The 18,660-nt window shown below is 41.7% G+C and overlaps 1 protein-coding gene across 2 annotated transcripts in view; it reads right to left on the bottom strand.

Moving 5' to 3' along the window:
- Window positions 1–18,246, bottom strand: part of igf2bp1 (insulin-like growth factor 2 mRNA binding protein 1) — a 98,406-nt gene extending 80,160 nt beyond the window's left edge. Inside the window, exons 1-2 of one of the 2 annotated variants that reach the window (XM_050070250.1) lie at window positions 17,530–18,246; window positions 16,335–16,395 (exon numbers count right to left, since the gene is read on the bottom strand). In XM_050070250.1, the coding sequence (XP_049926207.1) occupies window positions 16,335–16,395; window positions 17,530–17,704 (236 nt within the window). In that variant the 5' untranslated portion in view covers window positions 17,705–18,246. The remainder of the gene's footprint in view (window positions 1–16,334; window positions 16,396–17,529) is intronic. The other variant, XM_050070249.1, reaches the window with a different exon arrangement.
- Between the last annotated feature and the right edge of the window lie 414 nt (window positions 18,247–18,660).

Below are 18,660 nucleotides of genomic sequence, written 5' to 3'. Positions count from 1 at the left end.
ATTCATTGTAACACGTCTACCTTGCAAACAAACTTCTTTGTAAATTGTACATTTTTGTCAGTGTTGCACTGCTGCTTAGTTTTGAAACTTTGGTAAACTATGCAATCCTTGTTTTAATCTTTTTTTCTGTTGTAAGTGTGACTATAATTTATAGGGACATAAGATCATAACCTCTCCTGCATAATGTCCTGCAGAGTTTTTTTTATATATATGTGTATATGCAAATAAACTAAACCAAAATATCTAATTCTGCCTAAGACACAAGTCATACAAACTGCCATTACAGAAAATCACTGCCATTACAGAAAATCCTAAGATAAATCATAAAATCATACTGTAAGAAATATGACAAAATCCACAGTCCCTGTGTTCTCTGCAAAAATACACAGTAAAGTCAAAAAAAGTGGTGGAAGCAGTACAATAAATAAATGTAAACCAAAAAAAAAATACTAGCTAACTATTATTACTCCTACTACTAGTATAATTCATTCCATAAAGTACAATACGCTTTAAAAAAGATGTGATGGAGTAGAAAGTAGAATACCAATAGGCTATACAATATAAAAATACTTAAAATTTTTACTAAAAGGCCAATTGAGTCAACTTTTGACACTGGCAAAAGCCAATACCGTAAGGACTGCAGCTAATAATTACTTTTACTATTAATAATCAATTAATTATTTTCTCAATGCCCACTACAGTTAGTCACAGCCCAAGGTGATGGATTCAACCAACTGTCTCATAACTTTTACACTGGCATTATAAGGACCCTACGCACGTAGCCTTCGCATGTCGCCTACGCCGTTGGAAGCATTAATACTTGTGTGGACGTGTGTCTGTGTCACTCTACAGTTACACCTCCAAAACGCTAGTCATCAGCGGAGGTTTCTGTGAAGTGCTGTAAAGTTTAGTTGATTCAAAACACACATTAAACACACATTAAATATGGCTTAATAGAGACAATTTCAAACACAAGTACACAAACTGGCTTCACTATAACTCGAAGCATTCACAAAAAAACACCTGTCTTTATCTGGACACATTTTCCTCATAAATATAACATGCTAACATTATTAGCACAAGCCTATGGCATTTTACATTGTATAAATTAGCCTAGCAGCTGGCGATCTTTTCCTCTTCTCTTATAATACCAGGAACAACAGCAGCATTTAACAAAGGTAACGGTACATGCTAAGGTTATTAGCACAAGCCTTTGGCATTTTACACTGTATAAATTAGCCTGGCGACGAGCATTCCTCCTCAAGATTTCCTCTGCTCATATTAAGCCAGGATAAATCCCGAAGTATACATCCCTGAAGGATAAATCACACACAAAACTTAAAATGCTATTTTTGTTGACGCTTTATTGTCTCCGCATATTATTGTCTGTTATATGTGAAATAAAAGTAAATAAAAGCCTTGTTTTCACTGAGGGAAATTATTTCAGCTTGCAAAAATAGGTCTGCGTCGCTGCGACCTGTAGTTACATTTCTGGGGAGGTGCACGTCAGGTTACGGCGTAGGCTCTATGTCATTGTGGAGCCTATGCCGTAGCTATGGCGTCCATTCAATGCAGAAGTATAAATTCCCTATAACCCGTAGCTTTACAGTAATGTAGTTAGACTGACTTCAAAATCAGTTGATGACACCGCCGCTGAGTACACATGCTGCAAAAGAGAGATCCTCTACAACAGCTGAAACAGTCCACCATGTCCTTTTCACTGAATCTCACAAGTGCAACCACTTGTGTCTCTGTGTTCTGAAACAAATGCTGCTTTCATGCAAACCAAAGCACTGAATATATTCACTGGCCCCAGACCTGCATGAGACAAACATGGAGAGCAGCAGCAGGCTGTATAATCTGGTTAAAAACAGTTTGTGCAAGACACTCAGCTGACATTAAATTTCAAACACATGCATCCATGTTTCAGTCACTCCCACTGGATACCTTTATTCTGCCTTTACTTCTATCAGTCATTCTCCACAGAACATGGCAACACACTGAATGAGAGACAGTGAGAGAAGGGAGGAATAAGAAGAGAAAGGGAGAAAGAGACATTAACATACTGTAACAGAGGGAGGGAGAGAAGAGGCGAGAGAAAGAGAGACAAATAAAGAAAGAGAGGTAGGATAAAGTAAGAGCATGCCTTTGGGCAGGAAGGGAGAACCTATCGGCTGCTCTGTGTGTGCGCAGAGCGACCGCCTCCCTCACAGCTTGCAGGTGCTGCCACCAGACGATTGGTCGCACCCCCCTTGCTCCCTCCGCCCACCGTCACCTCCCTCCCCCCTCCTGCCAGCAAGGAGAGGAGTGGAAGACACACCATGGTGTGCTGCTTCTTCTGTGAGCCTAACTCTCTCTGCTGCTGCTGCTGCTGCTGCTGCTGCTGCTGCTGCTGCGAGAAAATCACAGCTCCACTCTCATGCATCATACAGTTTGAATGCATCTAAAGTCACAGCACACTTCATCATAGAATTGAATAAAATAGAAGAGGCTTAGTTACAAAAAGGCTACAAATACAAAGTAAAATTGGAGAGAATAGAGAAATCTAACAAATGCACAGTAAAAGATTTGCGGTTTGATCCCCGGCTCCTCCAGTCTGCATGTTGAAGTATCCTTGAGCAAGATACTGAACCCCAAATTGCTCCTGATGATTCTACCATCGTTGTGTGAGTATGCTAAAAACTGAGTATCAGGTGGCACCTTGTATTGTAGCCTCAGCTACCACTGTATGAATGTGTGGATGAATGGGTGAATGTCACTCGTAGTGTAAAAAGTGCTTTGAGTGGTCGGATGACTAGAAAGGCGCTTTACAAATGCAGATCCATTTACTTAAGTTTTATTTAAGTTCAGAAAGTAGCACAGCCATGCATTCATTACTTTGTAAACTTAAGGCCCACACACCAAACCCACATCAAACAACTAGTGCTGACGAAGGCCGTCTGTGTGTCACCAGACGTCACGTCACCTGTGTCTCAGCCAAAAAGTTGTGCTTGAACACATTGCAAAGACTACAGCCAACGACCAACCAGCAGGAGGTGGTACATTGTATTAGTTATTCTAGAAGAAAATCAGGAAAACCAACAGGATAGATTCAAGCTACTAGTTCACCAGTTAGCACAACCTGATATTGAAAAAATAAGTGATATTTACCATCTGCTAGCAAACACTGACTGTCAGCCTGGTGTGTCAGGGCCTTAAGGCTGAGTGTGAGTGAGGCCGCTAGTTAGAGATCCTATGGAAGGTAACAAAACTCCTTTTACACAGAAATTTGGTGAGAGGGCCATAAGAGGACTCTTTGTTGCCAAACAATGGCAGCATCATGCTGCTCCAGTGTGTGATTTTAGACAGCACGCTGGCATTCCAGAAGCAAAGGAAGTGTGATAGGCATGACATGTAACACAGCAGGGTCGGTCTCTAGTGTGACATACAACATACACGTCAGCAGCATAAACAACAACAATGGCATTAACATGACAATAACAATCATTTATTGTCCCTGTTATATGGTGGCTGATCTCGTCCTCTGCTTGGAGGGTAAAGAGCTTGCGGACCTCACTGTTTTTCGTGTTTGCAGATATCTACAGCTACTGTTCTTTTTTGAGTTAGTCGCTAACTGCTAACAGCTACTTTTTAAATCTCCAGCAGTGGGTTGCATGCATATCATGTTGTCAAAACATCATGCCCGTGCTGCTCATCATCCCATCCTGCCACCAGGCACCATTTCAGTGCTGTAACTATCTCCCGTGGTGAATTAAAGGCGAGACCCCTCGGCCCCCCATTTCTTGGTCAAACCGCATACAAATAATAGTGAGGTGGGATAACCCTACCCTGAACAGACAGTGTAAAAGGGGCTATTGTCTTCACAATCTTTGGACATTTTCAGCTGCTGCCCCTATTTTGAGTTAGCTGCTAACTGCGAGCTGCTTTATTAAATTTCCTGGAACTAAATTGCACATTTCATACATCATCAAACGTCACACCTGTCACATCCTGCCAGCTGTCTCTTTTACACAGATGTTGATTTAGCACCATTGCTGCCTCCATTACCGGCTTCAAGGCGAGACTACTTCATCCCCCATTCCATGATTGTACTTTTTATACGGAACAGTGAGGTGCAATAAGAGGTTTACATTCCCGCCTTGCAGGGGCACCTCCAGAAATTTTTCATAGGGGTGGCCAGATGGGGCCACTTAAAATCTTGGGGTGGCACACCAAAACTAAAAGCCATAATTTCAGGATTTTATTATATTGTTGTAGTATATAGGCTAGTAAAAAACTATCAGAAAGACTTAAGGAAACACCTACTGATATACTTTGGTTTATTGTGTTACATTTAATGTTACTATGAGGACAGTTGCGTTTATCTCATCGACGGGAAATCACATCATCTGCTATATGTGACCTACATGCCCTTATTTGGATAACACATCCTGGTATTCCCCACCAGAGTTGGGTATAACGCATTACAAAGTAACGCGTTAGAGTACTTTGATTACTTTTTGCAGTAACGAGTAACCTAACGCGTTAGTTTGCTGTTTGAGTAATCAAATACTTAAGTACATTTTCAAACAAGACATCAATTACTTCCGTTACTTTTAGAACGCTGGTCCTTCAGCTCCGAAACAGGAAAGAATGTCATTTGGTTCTAATAACAGAAATAACGTTAAACCTATCAGTCTGAAAGAAGCCACGGAGCTTGTGGCTCGCTACGTGGTCGGAGAAATGCTGCCGTTGTCTACTGTGGAGTCTAAATAGGTGGAGTAGGACTCGCTGACAGACATATTTCAGACTCAGGACTTGCATTATGCCTGCTACACGCCACACGCTGGTACTCACCCATTATCCCCAGTCATCCTTCACGGCGTGTGTGATGTCATCAGGTTATTCTTGTCCTATTTTTATCACTTTTACTATTATTTGAGTCACTGTGTCTGTTCATGTGCCAGCCGAAATGTTGTTGTAGTCACCTAAAAGCATCAGCAGATGGCAGGAGCTACATTTGAAGCGCCATACGTAAACTCTCAAGCTACTGTATCTTCCACAGGAAGTTCTGACAAATGTTTCAGAATAAAAGCCTATTTAGAAAATAGAGGGATTCTCTCAGCCGAGGTTATAAGGGGCTTTTAATTTGAAACAAGTGTTTAGTTTGAAATGATGGTGCGATATGTTAACTTTATAAAGACTCCACCATAGACAACGGCAGCATTTCTCCGACCACGCAGTGAGCCACAAGCTCCATGGCTTCTTTCAGACTGATAGGTTTAACGTTATCTCCGTTATTAGAACCAAACCAAACCCGTTATACCCAACTCTGGTTGGCACACAATAAGCTTCAGAGCAGGCTAAAAAAAGTGACTTTGCTTGCACTGAACATAAGGGTTAAGGGCTCTGAGCAGACATGACTTTGCATTAGAAGCCAGAGGTTGGAAGCCACTGGTGTGTTGGCTTGTCTTACCATCAAATAAACAGCTTTGCAGTATGATGTAGTAGTAGTGATGTATAGTCTACGCTTTGGGCAGAGCTATCAAGCTATATACTGTTTGATACTGTTTGACATGTGGATTTGTAGGTGCAACACTGGTACCAGAGTTGATAGTTGGTCCGTGTGTCATTCGTTCATTCCATTTTCAAATTAAAATGAAAAAAACAACAACGAAAAAACGGTTTGTTTTTTCATTATTCGTTTAATAATCAAATTCAAAAATACAAAAAACAGTTTGTTTTTCTCATTTTTGATTTTATGCTCACATCAAAAAAAGCAAATCGAAAAATGGGCCATGATTGAAATTTGATTTTGATTTTTCATTTGATCCAACTTGCGTGATCCAGAACTATTTTCTACGGAAGCGCATTGCATTCACTGGATAAAAAGAAAATTAGACACCTTTTCTCGGAATTACGAGATAAGGATCTTGTAATTACGAGAAAAGATCTCGTAATTATGAGAAAAGATCTCATAATTACGAGATCAGGATCTCGTAATTATGAGAAAAGATCTTGTAAATTTTGAGATCAGGAAAGGTGCCACATTGGCCACTGCTTCGCTCAGAACCACATACTGCACATCCACGAAGGGAGGTCGGAACTACTGTAACCACCTGCCACTCAGGTGGTGCCATCTTGACTATATCCCATATCTTTATTATAATGTGTATATATTGTAAATTACAACGGAGTATTACACTAAGCAAGGAGATGTTACAACAGTGCACACCGTATATATTTTGATCTATTTCATACTTCAGATTTATATTGTTTGGCATTAATTAGTGACAGAAAAGAACAAATTTCATTCTGCAGGGAAACACGTGTCCCTACTGTACATATTGAATCTTTAATCTATGTTTTATGAAGACCCTGTGTGCGCTCAGAGCTGTGGCACAAGTTACGCACTGAAATTTGGCGGAAGAAAAATAACAATAAGACGAAAAATAAGCATGTGTGTGACTTATGCGCTGATTAAGTGGTGGGTGATCAATTTGCCTGACATCGATTGATTTAGTTTCAGCACCACAGTAGTGGTCAGCTCCTGTTAAGATATAAACAGAATGAAAGCGGACAAGGTAATTACAGAACTTGTCTTGAGAAATAGCTTTCAAATTGAATCAGAGATTAAATGCATTTTCAATAGAGGCAACTTTTTAAATTAGGCTATTGCTTTCTTTACACTTTCTGCATCCATTTAAGATTTTACTTGAGATCACTCTTTAAGAAACTCTTAACAGGAGCTGGTTTTACTTGAGATCACTCTTTAAGAAACTCTTAACAGGAGCTGGCCACTATCGTGACGCTGAAACTAAATCAATCGATGTCAGGCACATCGATCACCCACCACTTCATGAGTGCATAAGTAACACACAGCCTACTTATTTGTCGTCTTATTATTATTTTTCTTCCACCAGATTTCGGTGTGTAACTTGTGCCACAGCTCTGAGCGCACACAGGGTCTTCATAAAACATATAGATTCAAGATTCAATATGCACAGTAAGGACATGCGTTTCCCTGCAGAATGAAATTCGTTCTTTTCTGTCACCAATTAATGCCAAACAATATAAATCTGAAGTATAAAATAGATCAAAATATATACGATGCGCACTGTTTTAACATCTCCTTGCTTAGTGTAATATTAATGTGCCAGCCACGGCTGGATCTGTGAGCATTTGGTCGCTAAGAAGACTGTTAAGAGTGGGTCAGCTCAATCTTACAACTCCTTCTTAGTGATAGATCTTCTTAAGCTAAGAGCAATCTGGGAAACACGGCCATTATCATGTCAACATACAGGGAAAATGTGTCCAGAGTTTTATCATGTCAACATACAGGGAAAATGTGTCCAGAGTTTATGACATTTACCGGGAGAACTTGAGCCATTTGACTAAAGCTGACGTTATTACTGCTGTAGCATGATGTTATTAGGCTAAATACTACATTTCTAACAGTGTCTGAGCTGATTTATTGACACAGTATGCTTGTAGGCTGCTGTAACGTTAGGTTTACAGAGGAAATTATGGGATGTGACTTAATCGGGTGAAAATATCGTTAGTGAAACAGAAACAAGTGTTAGTTAGGGGACAAGAGCCAAGAGTCACAAAGACTCACGTATGTTAAAAGTTACTTACAACCTGTGTATTTAGGCTACTGTATGTGTCCGGGGTCCTTCGCCTGTGGAACAAGTAATGTGACCACTAACTTGTCCCCAAACGAACGCATATTTCTGTGAGGCCTATGTGTTTCACTAACGTTCTGTATGAATTATGAAGAATGTCAGACTGGCCAATCAGTGGCCTAACGTTCTGTATGAATTATGAAGAATGTCAGACTGGCCAATCAGTGGCAGAGTTGGGCCCAGAGTCACAAACAGCGCATTTTGACTGACACAGAACCGGCACGGTGCCAGTTCCTGAACCTAATTAAAGCTCCAGTAGGCAACATTGTTTTTGTATAATTGAGTAAAAATTTTATAATATCCTCTAAGCATAATGTAAATCAAGTGGTCTGAGACAAACAATAGGTTTCTGCACCTCACCATGGCTTTGTGTTCAGCCTCTAAAGAATCAGTATCGTGCCGATGTGCATCAACCAATCAAAGGTCAGCTCAGACCACTGCGTTCCTATTGGCTGTTCTACTGCATTTGTGCATTCCCGTGCCACCGGCAGAAGGGGAGAGCAAGCGGCAATGGCAAACAGTGCACCAGGTAAAATAGCTATTCCAGCATTGGCTACAACTGCCTACACAGCTAAACAACCCAAAAAAAGGAAGACAGAACTTGGTTCCCCAGAGCCCCGGAGGGAGGGGAAGGATGAGGTGGGGCCAGGCCTGGCCGGAGGGCGCGAGGGTCGGCCGTGGGAGCAGACCCGAGGGCTCTCCACGGAGAGGGAGACCCGAGCCGAGGGGGTATGTGCAGGGCGGGCTGCTGCGCAGTGAGGGAGAGCCGAGGCTCGGGAGTATGTGCGGGTCCGCGAGGGAGGGCTGGGGAGGGCTGCTGCGCGGAGAGGGAGAGCCGAGCCTCAGGGGTATATGTGCGGGGCCGCTCGGGAGGGATGGGGCGGGCTGCTGCACGGTGAGGGAGAGCCAAGGCTCGGGAGTATGTGTGGGGCCGCGAGGGAGGGATAGGGAGGGCTGCTGCGCAGTGAGGGAGAGCCGAGGCTCCCAGAGAGGGAGAAATAGAACCAAGTAGGATAAAATACTCGCGTGCTCGTCTGGTAGGAGGGGCTCAGGGCAGAGACGAACGAATCCTAACTCAGATGAGACTCAAAAATCAACCGTTTTCAGGCTTTCTACCTACTGCAGCTTTAAGTAGGCCACTTACAACGGCATGCAGTACGTGGTTCTGAGCGAAGCAGTGGCAAATGTGGCACCTTTCCTGATCTTGTAATTACGAGATCCTGATCTCGTAATTACGAGATCTTTTCTCATAATTACAAGATCTTTTCTCGTAATTACAAGATCCTTATCTTGTAATTACGAGATAAGGTGTCTAATTTTTTTTTATCCAGTGAATGCAATGCGCTTCCGTAGAAAATAGTTCTGGGTCACGCAAGTTGGATCAAATGAAAAATCAGAATCAAATTTTAATCATGGCCCATTTTTCGAGTTGCTATTTTTGATGTGAGCATAAAATCAAAAATAAGAAAAACAAACCGTTTTTTGTATTTTTGAATTTTATTATTAAACGAATAATGAAAAACAAACCGTTTCTTCATTTTTTAATTTTTGATTTTAAATTGAAAATGGAATGAACGGATGATACATGGACCATAGTTGCCTCCTTGTGATAAAAAAAAAGTTTTCTAGTTGACTTGGAGAAAACCAGTGGCAACTCTAAAGCATTTCAGATGAGAAGGCCAGGGTGGGGAAGGTTTGATATTGCTAGTATTCATGGTGTTGAAAACTGAAGCTCAACAAAAAAAAATCTATCAAAATATCTTAATTTGATTTCAAGAGCTACATGTAACAGGAATAAGAAGCAGAAATAAGTAAGATGATGGGAAACTGTTGTCAACATGAATGTGTCAGGATCTATCAAACTAATGGGCCGGAAATGATGGAGGACAGAGGGACTGACTCACTAAACCAAGTAGAGATGCTTCAGTTTGGGATGAACTTTGATAGATGGATGACTGGGAGGTGGGAGGCCTGTTTCAACCTTTCAGTCTGTTCCCATCTGGCAGTGGAATGTTTCTCCACATGCGTCTCGAGTGACCTCGAGTGAGGTTTGTCGTGCTATAGACACTCTTACAGTCATAACTATTTAAAATAAGTAAAACCTTTTTTATTGTCAGGTTGTGCATAGTGTACTGATTAGCAGCTCTCTCTTTGTTTATCATGAGACAAGCACCGTTAAGAGACTACTGCTGTGTCGAACTACTGTGAGTCTGCCTAAACACACACACTGACAGGGCTAACTGTAAGCATCACACAACTAGCATAGCCTTAACAGGTTTAACAAAAGTGTTGAGCCATTTTGATGTCTGAGTTTGTTGAGACCATTTACCAGCTGTACCTGTGTTAGGTCATGCGAATTGGGCAGTCATTGAACTGACCGTTTGCTGAGAGGAGAGTGGCTCCTGAGACGGTCCTTCAGCCCTCAGCTGTGTAACTGCACCAGCCAACCGTGGTTGTGATCAGATCTCAAGACACACTTGGAACGCATTTTGTGTGTTCACACCTGTACCAAAGGCTGTCCACATGTGATGCAACCACCCAGGACACATGGCAATACCAGATGTGAACAGAGCCTATGAAGGTATGTAGGGAACAAGTGAGATATAAGAGGGAGAGGTTTGGATGAATTCTGTCTTTTGAATACACATACAGAGAGTCATGGGAAGCTGTTAGTGACATTCAGCGGGCTGCAGGGTTGCTTGGCAATGCATACTCAAGCACCTTGAATTTACTTGGGATTTTTTAAATAGAATGTGTTTTTGTCTGAGTGTACTGAAAGTGATAACTACAACAGATGATGTAGTTATCACAAGACAACTGCTGCATGAGGCAGCTACATAAGAGAAAATATTCAGTCCAAAAGCAAAAAATTTTTTAAAGCAAGATTCTCCATGATTATTTCTTATCAAGCTCTGGCGCAATAAAACTACATTTAACTGTTTTACATTTTTGTCATTTTTGAATTTGATCTGTGGTAGAATAAGTATTAGCTCCCTTTTGGCTCCAAATGCCACAGTCAGTGGCAACTGACTGTGGCAGAGGTCTGTCCATCACTGTCCTGCACAAGAAGTTGGAATTAAGGAATTGATGTTGCAAATAATCCAAACTGAAGATAGGATGAGCTCTGTCTGTGCTATCAGTTGCAGCTAATGAATCAGGGGGAGGAGAATGGGAAAACAAGAGAAAGGAAGATGGTGTCTTTCTTCTATGAACCAAACACAGAGATGACTAGTCTCTGCAGTATGGATGAGGTAAACTGGTACGATTGATAGTTAAAAAGATGCTCCCACTGATCATGTTCAAAAATAAATTAATAATAATAATCAACTCTGTGTCAGTCATATCATTACACAAGAAATGTATTTCAAATGCTATGTTGTGGTGTATCTTGTGTACAAAACACACTTTGTATACACACAAAACTTCTTTGAGTCCTTTTTCCCTTACCCTTGTGCTTTATTAAGATTGGCCTTACTTCCTCTTTGTCCCATTGACCCCACTGTTGCATATCTCAAAATAATAGTAATAACTAGAAAATTTCCCCATATTTCAAGAAATTTTAATTGGGTGCCTGAAAAGCATCATTAAATGTAAACTGTGATTCTGTCAAAACCATACAAGTTATCATAATGCCCAGCAGGCCTACAGTCCCAAGTCTCATGAGCCATTTAAGCTTTTAATCATTTTCTATGTCAAAGTATGGTGATCTCTTATGCCCCCAAAGTGGAGTGGTTTTGAGCTCTGTTCATCCATATCTCATTATTTTCTATGGGAAAACTGACACCAGCGTTTTGCAGTTTTCCTGCAAATGGCTTGTCGAATCTTTGAGGAAAGTCACAGCACACCATTCCCAATCATTCTGCATGTTTTGATTTTTTTTTTTTTTTTAAAAAGTAGCATGCCAAAGAATTACCATTAAGGACTAAAAAATATTAAGAAATAATCCAGACGAATTTTGCACATCAGGCATCTTAAATATTATTGTCTTTATTACTATTAGTAGTAGTAGTGGTATTGTTATTATTATTATTATTATTATTATTATTATTATTATTAATAATAATAACAATAGCAAAAACAATGAAAAGTTTTACTTTAAATATTTTTGTTGGGGGGATGTATTTAGTTTTATTCTAAGAAATAGAGAAATTAATCACCATATTGATTTTGATAGAGTGATGTTACCTGTGTTTGGGGTCAGTTACCCCTAACCAGTCAGACCCCATTTTAGACCTCTGGATGAACAAACTGTCCTTAAACTCCAATCCAACAGAAGACAAGGAGATTTCTTTGAGATTAGGGAGGTTATTGCTGTAAACACTGATCCCAGATATTGACAGCATATATAGTATGTCTCAGCTGGTGCAAAAGTACAGGTATGAAGAAGATCTTAAGTTTAGTATGTAGGAAAAAACTGTCATTACTACTTGTAAAGCAGTGTTGGTGAAAATGAAGCTGTACAAGGTGTCCGACAGTCTTGATAGATCCTTAAGAACCTCAATATACTTCATATAGAGAATGGATGTCTTTTTAAGTGAAATGTCATAGATTTATCTTAAGCCCCTTTTACACTGCCAGATTTTCGGCGAATATTGGGCCGTTTTGCAGGCAAGCTGCAAGTATTTATACACATAGAGCCGGATAGGCGAGTTAATCCGAGGTGCCCAATTTTCCACTGCGTAGGGGTAAACATACTGGCGGTGGACTAACAGGAAACAGCTGATAGCAGGAATTAGCGAGCAGCTAGTAGCAAGAGGGAAATGCAAACCTGACAGACACTGTAAAGATGAGCAACTGGGGAGACAAGGAATTGTGCGCCCTCCTTGCCCTCGCAAACAAAGAGGCCATTAACTGTCAAATGACGGGAAGGGTGAAGGACGGGCCAACTTATGAGAGAATCGCCGAAGGACCGACCAGCCGCGGCTTCCCTCGGAGTAGGCCTACGACACTGTTTACATCACATGCTGAGCTACACGTTTTGTTAACTACTCACGCCCCCTATTGCCCCGAAAAAGGCACATTCTGTATCAACAAAAGTAGGCAGGCGGCATTTCGCTGCACTCCCCGTTTTTGTTTTTATACTGCCAATGCTGAAAGAAGACTTATTGGGCTTTCCTGCAAATTTGCACAATTGCTATTTAAAAAGGGCTTTAGTAGCCTATCTCAATCCGACCATCTATCCAACATTGGGTAAACTAGGAACAAGAACAACAAAACAACATATGATATAATTAACAAAATTATTACATTTCTGGAGTCCTTTGTGGGCATTTGAACAAAAAATCTGACTTAATACTGGAGCCAATATGCCGTTTTTTATTTTTCAGAGCATACTACCAGCTAAACATACGAAGTAGGCTATAGATGTCAAAGATGAAACCTTGCCACAATCGCTCAAAGCACTGGTAGCAATCCCTGTTCACAAAGCAGCTCCTCTGAACAGTACACACACTAGCATATACACACCGAAAGCACAGAGTGAGTGCATGTTGGCAAGCAAAACTCTGGAAATATCCAATAAGTTTGGAGGGGGAAATTTGAAAGCAAAAATACCGGTTAAGCAGTCAGAATTCTAATTGCATCAAATCAGATGTAAAATAGGTGGAAAAATATAAAAATAATTTCATTGAAAATAATTCTAATTATTATTTTCTGTGAGTGTTGGTTGTGTTGCATTTACAGGGAAAAGGTGCTATTATTTTGGGACACCAACCCTTACTTGAATTAGAATACAAGATACTTATATATGCCTTGTTACTGTAACAAAATATGCTTTTGCAGACTGAATAGGATTTCAGTTTTTTATTAAATTAAAATACTTTAAACAAACTTCAGATGGACAGTTTTCAGCGTCACACACTTAAGAAGTTATCAAGGATTTTGGTGGGTGTTACTGTTTGTGGTAGGTTTACTTTACCCTCACACTCAAACTCACTACAAGCATTCTATACATTTTTTCTCTCCGGAGAGGATAGCTTGCTCCCTTTGAATACCCACTCCCTGCCCCACAACACAAACAAAATTCAGCTCCCCACTGCTAAACCCCTCCCGACTATTGCATCTACTCCTCCACCACTCCTGCTGACCTCGAACTGACACAAATTTCAGTCAGCTTCATGGTGAATATTATGGCTGCCTCTGAAATTTAAAACCCCTCCATCTCACAGCAGTCATATCTGTCACATACAGACGCACATACATAGTGCATGTCAACAACATAAGGGACAGCCATGGGCGGCGCCCCCTGCAGCCTATAAGGGGTTCTGCACAAACACTTAAAGAACAGAAAGAAGGGACTGAAGCCTGGTGGAAGTTCCCGTTGCAGCACAGACCCCTTCCCCCTCATTCACAGGGTCCCCAATACATCCCCCNAGAAAATACTTTCAGAGTGTGATGAAAGGGAAAAGATTCAAATTACATGAAACAGGAGCCGCTGATGGGGAAAAGTGATCAAAAACAAGAAAGCTGTTTGCGCTATGTGTTAAACAAAAGGGATGTGAAGCACTGACTGAATGATTTTGTGAATTTGTGGTAACTCAAACATCACACGGAGGAGCGGAGATGTTAGGCGTGAAAATTGGAACACGTTTGTGGCATAATTAGCTTATTGCTGGCTGTGTAGGCTATATGAACAGCCATTTTAACAATGAATATGAATCCACTCCTACTGCATCCGCTCCTATACTGAACTACTAGAAGGAATGAAAAAGACCAGTTGTGCTCGTACAGGGCGAGCCGATTACACACGGTGGAGAAAGCTGCAGCCTGCACAGTTGTGCTCCTTTCAGAGCTTCGCCATTTTGCCCCCACTGCCTGACGTTACTCCTCTCTGCGTGGACGCACCACGTGTTGTGGAGCCACCGAAGGCCCTAGCTCGCCCATGGTGGCCCCCTTTTCACAAATCACCTTTATCATTATGGTTCTTCAAGGTTATCACAGGGAAGGTGTGGGACACAAACACAGCGCCATCAGAATTATTTTAGCGACCCGCAGGGAGATTATAAGAAGCTACAGCCTGCCTCCATGTTGCTTTCCTTAACATGGCGAGTGACCTGCCTCTGCAGTTTGACAAAAACTGATATTCAGCCTCACAGTACCAAACGTCAAGCATCTACAGAAAAAAACTCACTGCTGGGATTTTTGTGGCACAGCCATGTTGCAACATTTCTTCATGGTTTGCTCTAGTGGCGCAAGGCGCGCGCTGCAAACAAGCTTGGATTGAAACATTTGGCCACATTCATACAAAACCACATGAAGATCGATTAAACAAATTGTTACGATTTATTTAAAGCCAAAACTGATGCAGCAGAATGAAATCTGTAGCTGGCCCTTTTGATCATGAGATCCACACATGTACACGCGTGTGGCCAAATGGTGAAATATGAAGAACTGCGCTCACTGTTCACCTCGTATCTGTGCCAAAGGTTACAGGCATGAATGATGGCCTATAGGCGAATACCATAATACTGTTTAAAGCAGGTCAAGTCTGGCTCTTAGCACAGAGCAGCTGACCTACAATGGACCCCAGTTTATTCTTTGGACCGAGGAAATTCTGAGCTACAGCTTAATTTTTATATTCAAATGCTTTGGAATCAGGATCAAACTAAGCTTTTTATATATGACTATATGTACACCACTATCCTATTTTATTTTCACAGCTAGCAACAACACCAACAAAAACAAACAACAAAAGAGCTCAAAATAGTAATAAAAATATTAGATTTGTTATCAATAAAAAAAAAATCAATAGAAGTGTTTATACATGAAATTCATAAGACCCCATGGAAATAAGAAATTTAATTCCACAGTATTTAAACAATTAGAACTCTGTTAAATCACCGTCAACATTTACATTTTGCATTCTGGGCCTAGAAAAAATAAATCAAGACCATACTTATCAGGCTGCATTTTCACGTGAAGTCGTCATAATGAATTTTATCGGATTTGAAAATCATTTGCAGCCAGAAATGAATATAATCAAAATATTTACGCGCACAGGAAACCAATTTTGTCGAAATCTATGCGAGTAAATAACATGTCTGCTTTACACAATTAATGCATGAGTTCCAAACTCAAGCGTTTAAAAAAGTTGCTGGACACAGAAAAACCTGCAGGACACTCACGTCCTAATTATTTATTTCCGTGTGTACTCCAAAATCCTAGGCTATAGTGTAAAAAGGGGAGCTAAATGAAGGGCTGGGCCTGCAGCCTGTTCGGCTAAAGTTCCTGCTTCAGCCTTTGGAATGTATATTATCTGTACATGCTCACTGGCATCACCCACCACTCAACCAACATCATCTTAAAGTGAAGAGAAAAACACAAGCTGAGTCCATAGCACAGCCGGCAGCTGGCTGAAGCTGTCACACACTTCACTTTCACAGCAATGGCCGACAAGTTGAGGCTCCACAGACAACACCAGAAAACACAACCGCAAAGCTACTACTGCACCGAATACGAGCTCCACGCGGCTATGGAGTCAAAAAGACACATGGGAGCATTTCAAAGTATGACTTCATGCAAAATGAGCAGTGAAACCGTTGTCCTCAGTTGTGACTCCATGAAATAAAAGGGCCTGGACACGGTGATGCAACACATGGAAGGAGTCTTGGAGAGGGTGTGTGTGTGTGTGTGGGGGGGGGGGGGGGTACAGTGCTCAATATTGTTTAGTACCTTTGCTTCTTGGGAACGGAGTGCTCCACCTCAATACATTTCCCATGAAGTTCCACTTTACCTGAAATAAAAATAAAAATAAATAAATACACACTGTGGCTACTTGCTGTGTTTACATGCTGCTGCAGTTCTATAGGGGGTTATTCCCAGGGAACTTTGCTTGGGTGGAGAGCTAACTTTTTTTAAACTTAACATTTTCAGAGAACTCAGAGGGGAAAAACAAGCTGATGAGAGGCCGAGAGGCGGACTTAGTGGTCCCAAGGCCCAAACATCACTCACAAGTGAACTATGGAGGTAGCCTATGTCACTTGTGTCCCATAATGAGCTACTTGGAGCTTCAGCGTTGCAGAATGACAACCACACGAATATTATTGTTACTGTGTGTGATTCAGAGTCCACATGCTGTATCAACGGGCTAGGGCTATCCTGGGAATTTTGGTGTGTCATGTAGGCTAGAAGAAGCAAAGGGAGCTGACATGGCGATCTCGCCTCCTCATGTTAACCTTACATAGGCCTATGTAAATCATGAGAAACAGGCCAGGGCTAAATCGAGCTTAAACATGAATGTTGCCGCTCATCGATGATTGTGAATTGATGTTGGTGTAGAGCATATTTTAATAAATACACAGTGGATGAGATTTTCCTATCTTTGTCATAGTGGACTGCCGGCTTAAAGGGGGAGGGGAGGCAGCAATGCTTCGTACTATATCACAGGAGAGTACTCACATCAATGCTAGGCGTGCAAGAAATAAAGATACCATTCACACGCACACATTTGGTTGAAACGCACACGCCACAGTCATCACAGGAATGTAAGTCATAGCATTGGTTATATAGCAATATTGTCAGGTAATGCTTTACGTTCTCTACCGGTCGGGCTTTACGATACAGCTTTACGTTTAGGCTATACTACGTGTGTTCCTCCCCCCGCAAAAGTTGAATGGCTCACCGGGCGTATAGCTCTCCACGCGCCATTAAACTAGTATCAGTAAAATAATTGTGTGAATTTAATTCTATCTGGCATGTTCACGTAGAAGCCTCGGAAGTGGACGGAGAGTGAAACTGGGGAACACCGTTGAAGGTGGGCATGCAGCCGGTGCTGTACACCGGCGTCAAGCGTTACCATTCCCTTTTAGAATGAATGAAACTAAAGGTGGAAGGGCGGTTTGGCGGTCAGTAGTCCACCTTAACTTACCAGAAAACGTCTCGATAGCCTTCATAGCCCACTGATCGTCCGGACAATCCACAAACGCATAGCCGGTTTTCATTAGAAACTGTCCGGAGTAGGGGATCTTGTGGTCGTCAAAGGTTTTTCCCAAGTCCTCGGCAGTCACGCTGTCGCCTAGATTCCCAATGTATAGCTTGTGCATGGTGGAAACTGTTTTTCTCAAGTCCAAAAACAACAATAACAAAACAAAGCCCTAAATAACTAAAATTGAAGCCAGCGCAAAAGTTTCACTCCTGAATTTGCTAATAGCGCAACAAGATATTGTCACACTCGCCAACCTGAAAGTGGGAATCGCGCTAGAGGGCAAGAATATCTAAAAAGAAAAAAGAAGATCTTAAAGGAAAACTAATCAAAACACGTGTTAATTCTTAGCAGCAAACTAAAAGAAAAACAAAAGTGAAAAGTGTAAGAAACAGTCGCCAAGGTTGAATTTCGCTGTAAATCCAGCTGAATAAGTGGAGCAGAGGAAGACTTGCAGTCGGCCCCAGCAGAAGAATAAAGCAGCAGCCTACAGCCTCTCTTTCGCTCTGTGGAGGAGGTGGGTTGGACTGGGTGGATTTGGTGATGGGTCTATGGTGGAAGAGTAGGAAAAACTATGGCGGGATCTGGTCGGGAAAATTGTTTCTCTCTCTCTCTCTCTCTCTCTGTCTCTCTCTCTCTCTAGTCTCTATCCATCCCTCTTTCGGCGATCCGCTTGCTGCCGGCAGAGGGGTGACGCCGCCCCTCCACCGACTCAAATTCACGTTTTTTTCATTTTTCTTTTTTTTTTGTTTGCAAAGAGGAAAACACGTGGTCTATTTGGAGTAGGTTAGGGAGAGTAGGAGGGGGCACCCCCTTCTCATCCTAGGGTATTCACCAGATGAGCGCGTGTGTAGGCGACATGTATGCGCGTATGGGCACATAAGCAGAGATCCCCGATTCCGTACCGTGCTCGCTCCATTCTGTACTGTACGTGGTCACGGTGCAAGGCAGGTTGTGTGCTGTACTGGAGCTTTTATGCAACACGACGTGGCTTTACATGCGCTTAATGCGCTTCTGTGGGCAATTATGAGGCTCTACAGAAGACAGGACACCGTGATGTCAGCCAGGCTAAGACCG

The sequence above is a fragment of the Epinephelus moara genome, chromosome 18 (genome assembly GCF_006386435.1).
Source record: "Epinephelus moara isolate mb chromosome 18, YSFRI_EMoa_1.0, whole genome shotgun sequence".
NCBI lineage: Eukaryota > Metazoa > Chordata > Actinopteri > Perciformes > Serranidae > Epinephelus > Epinephelus moara.
This window is presented reverse-complemented; position numbering and strand designations above follow the sequence as displayed.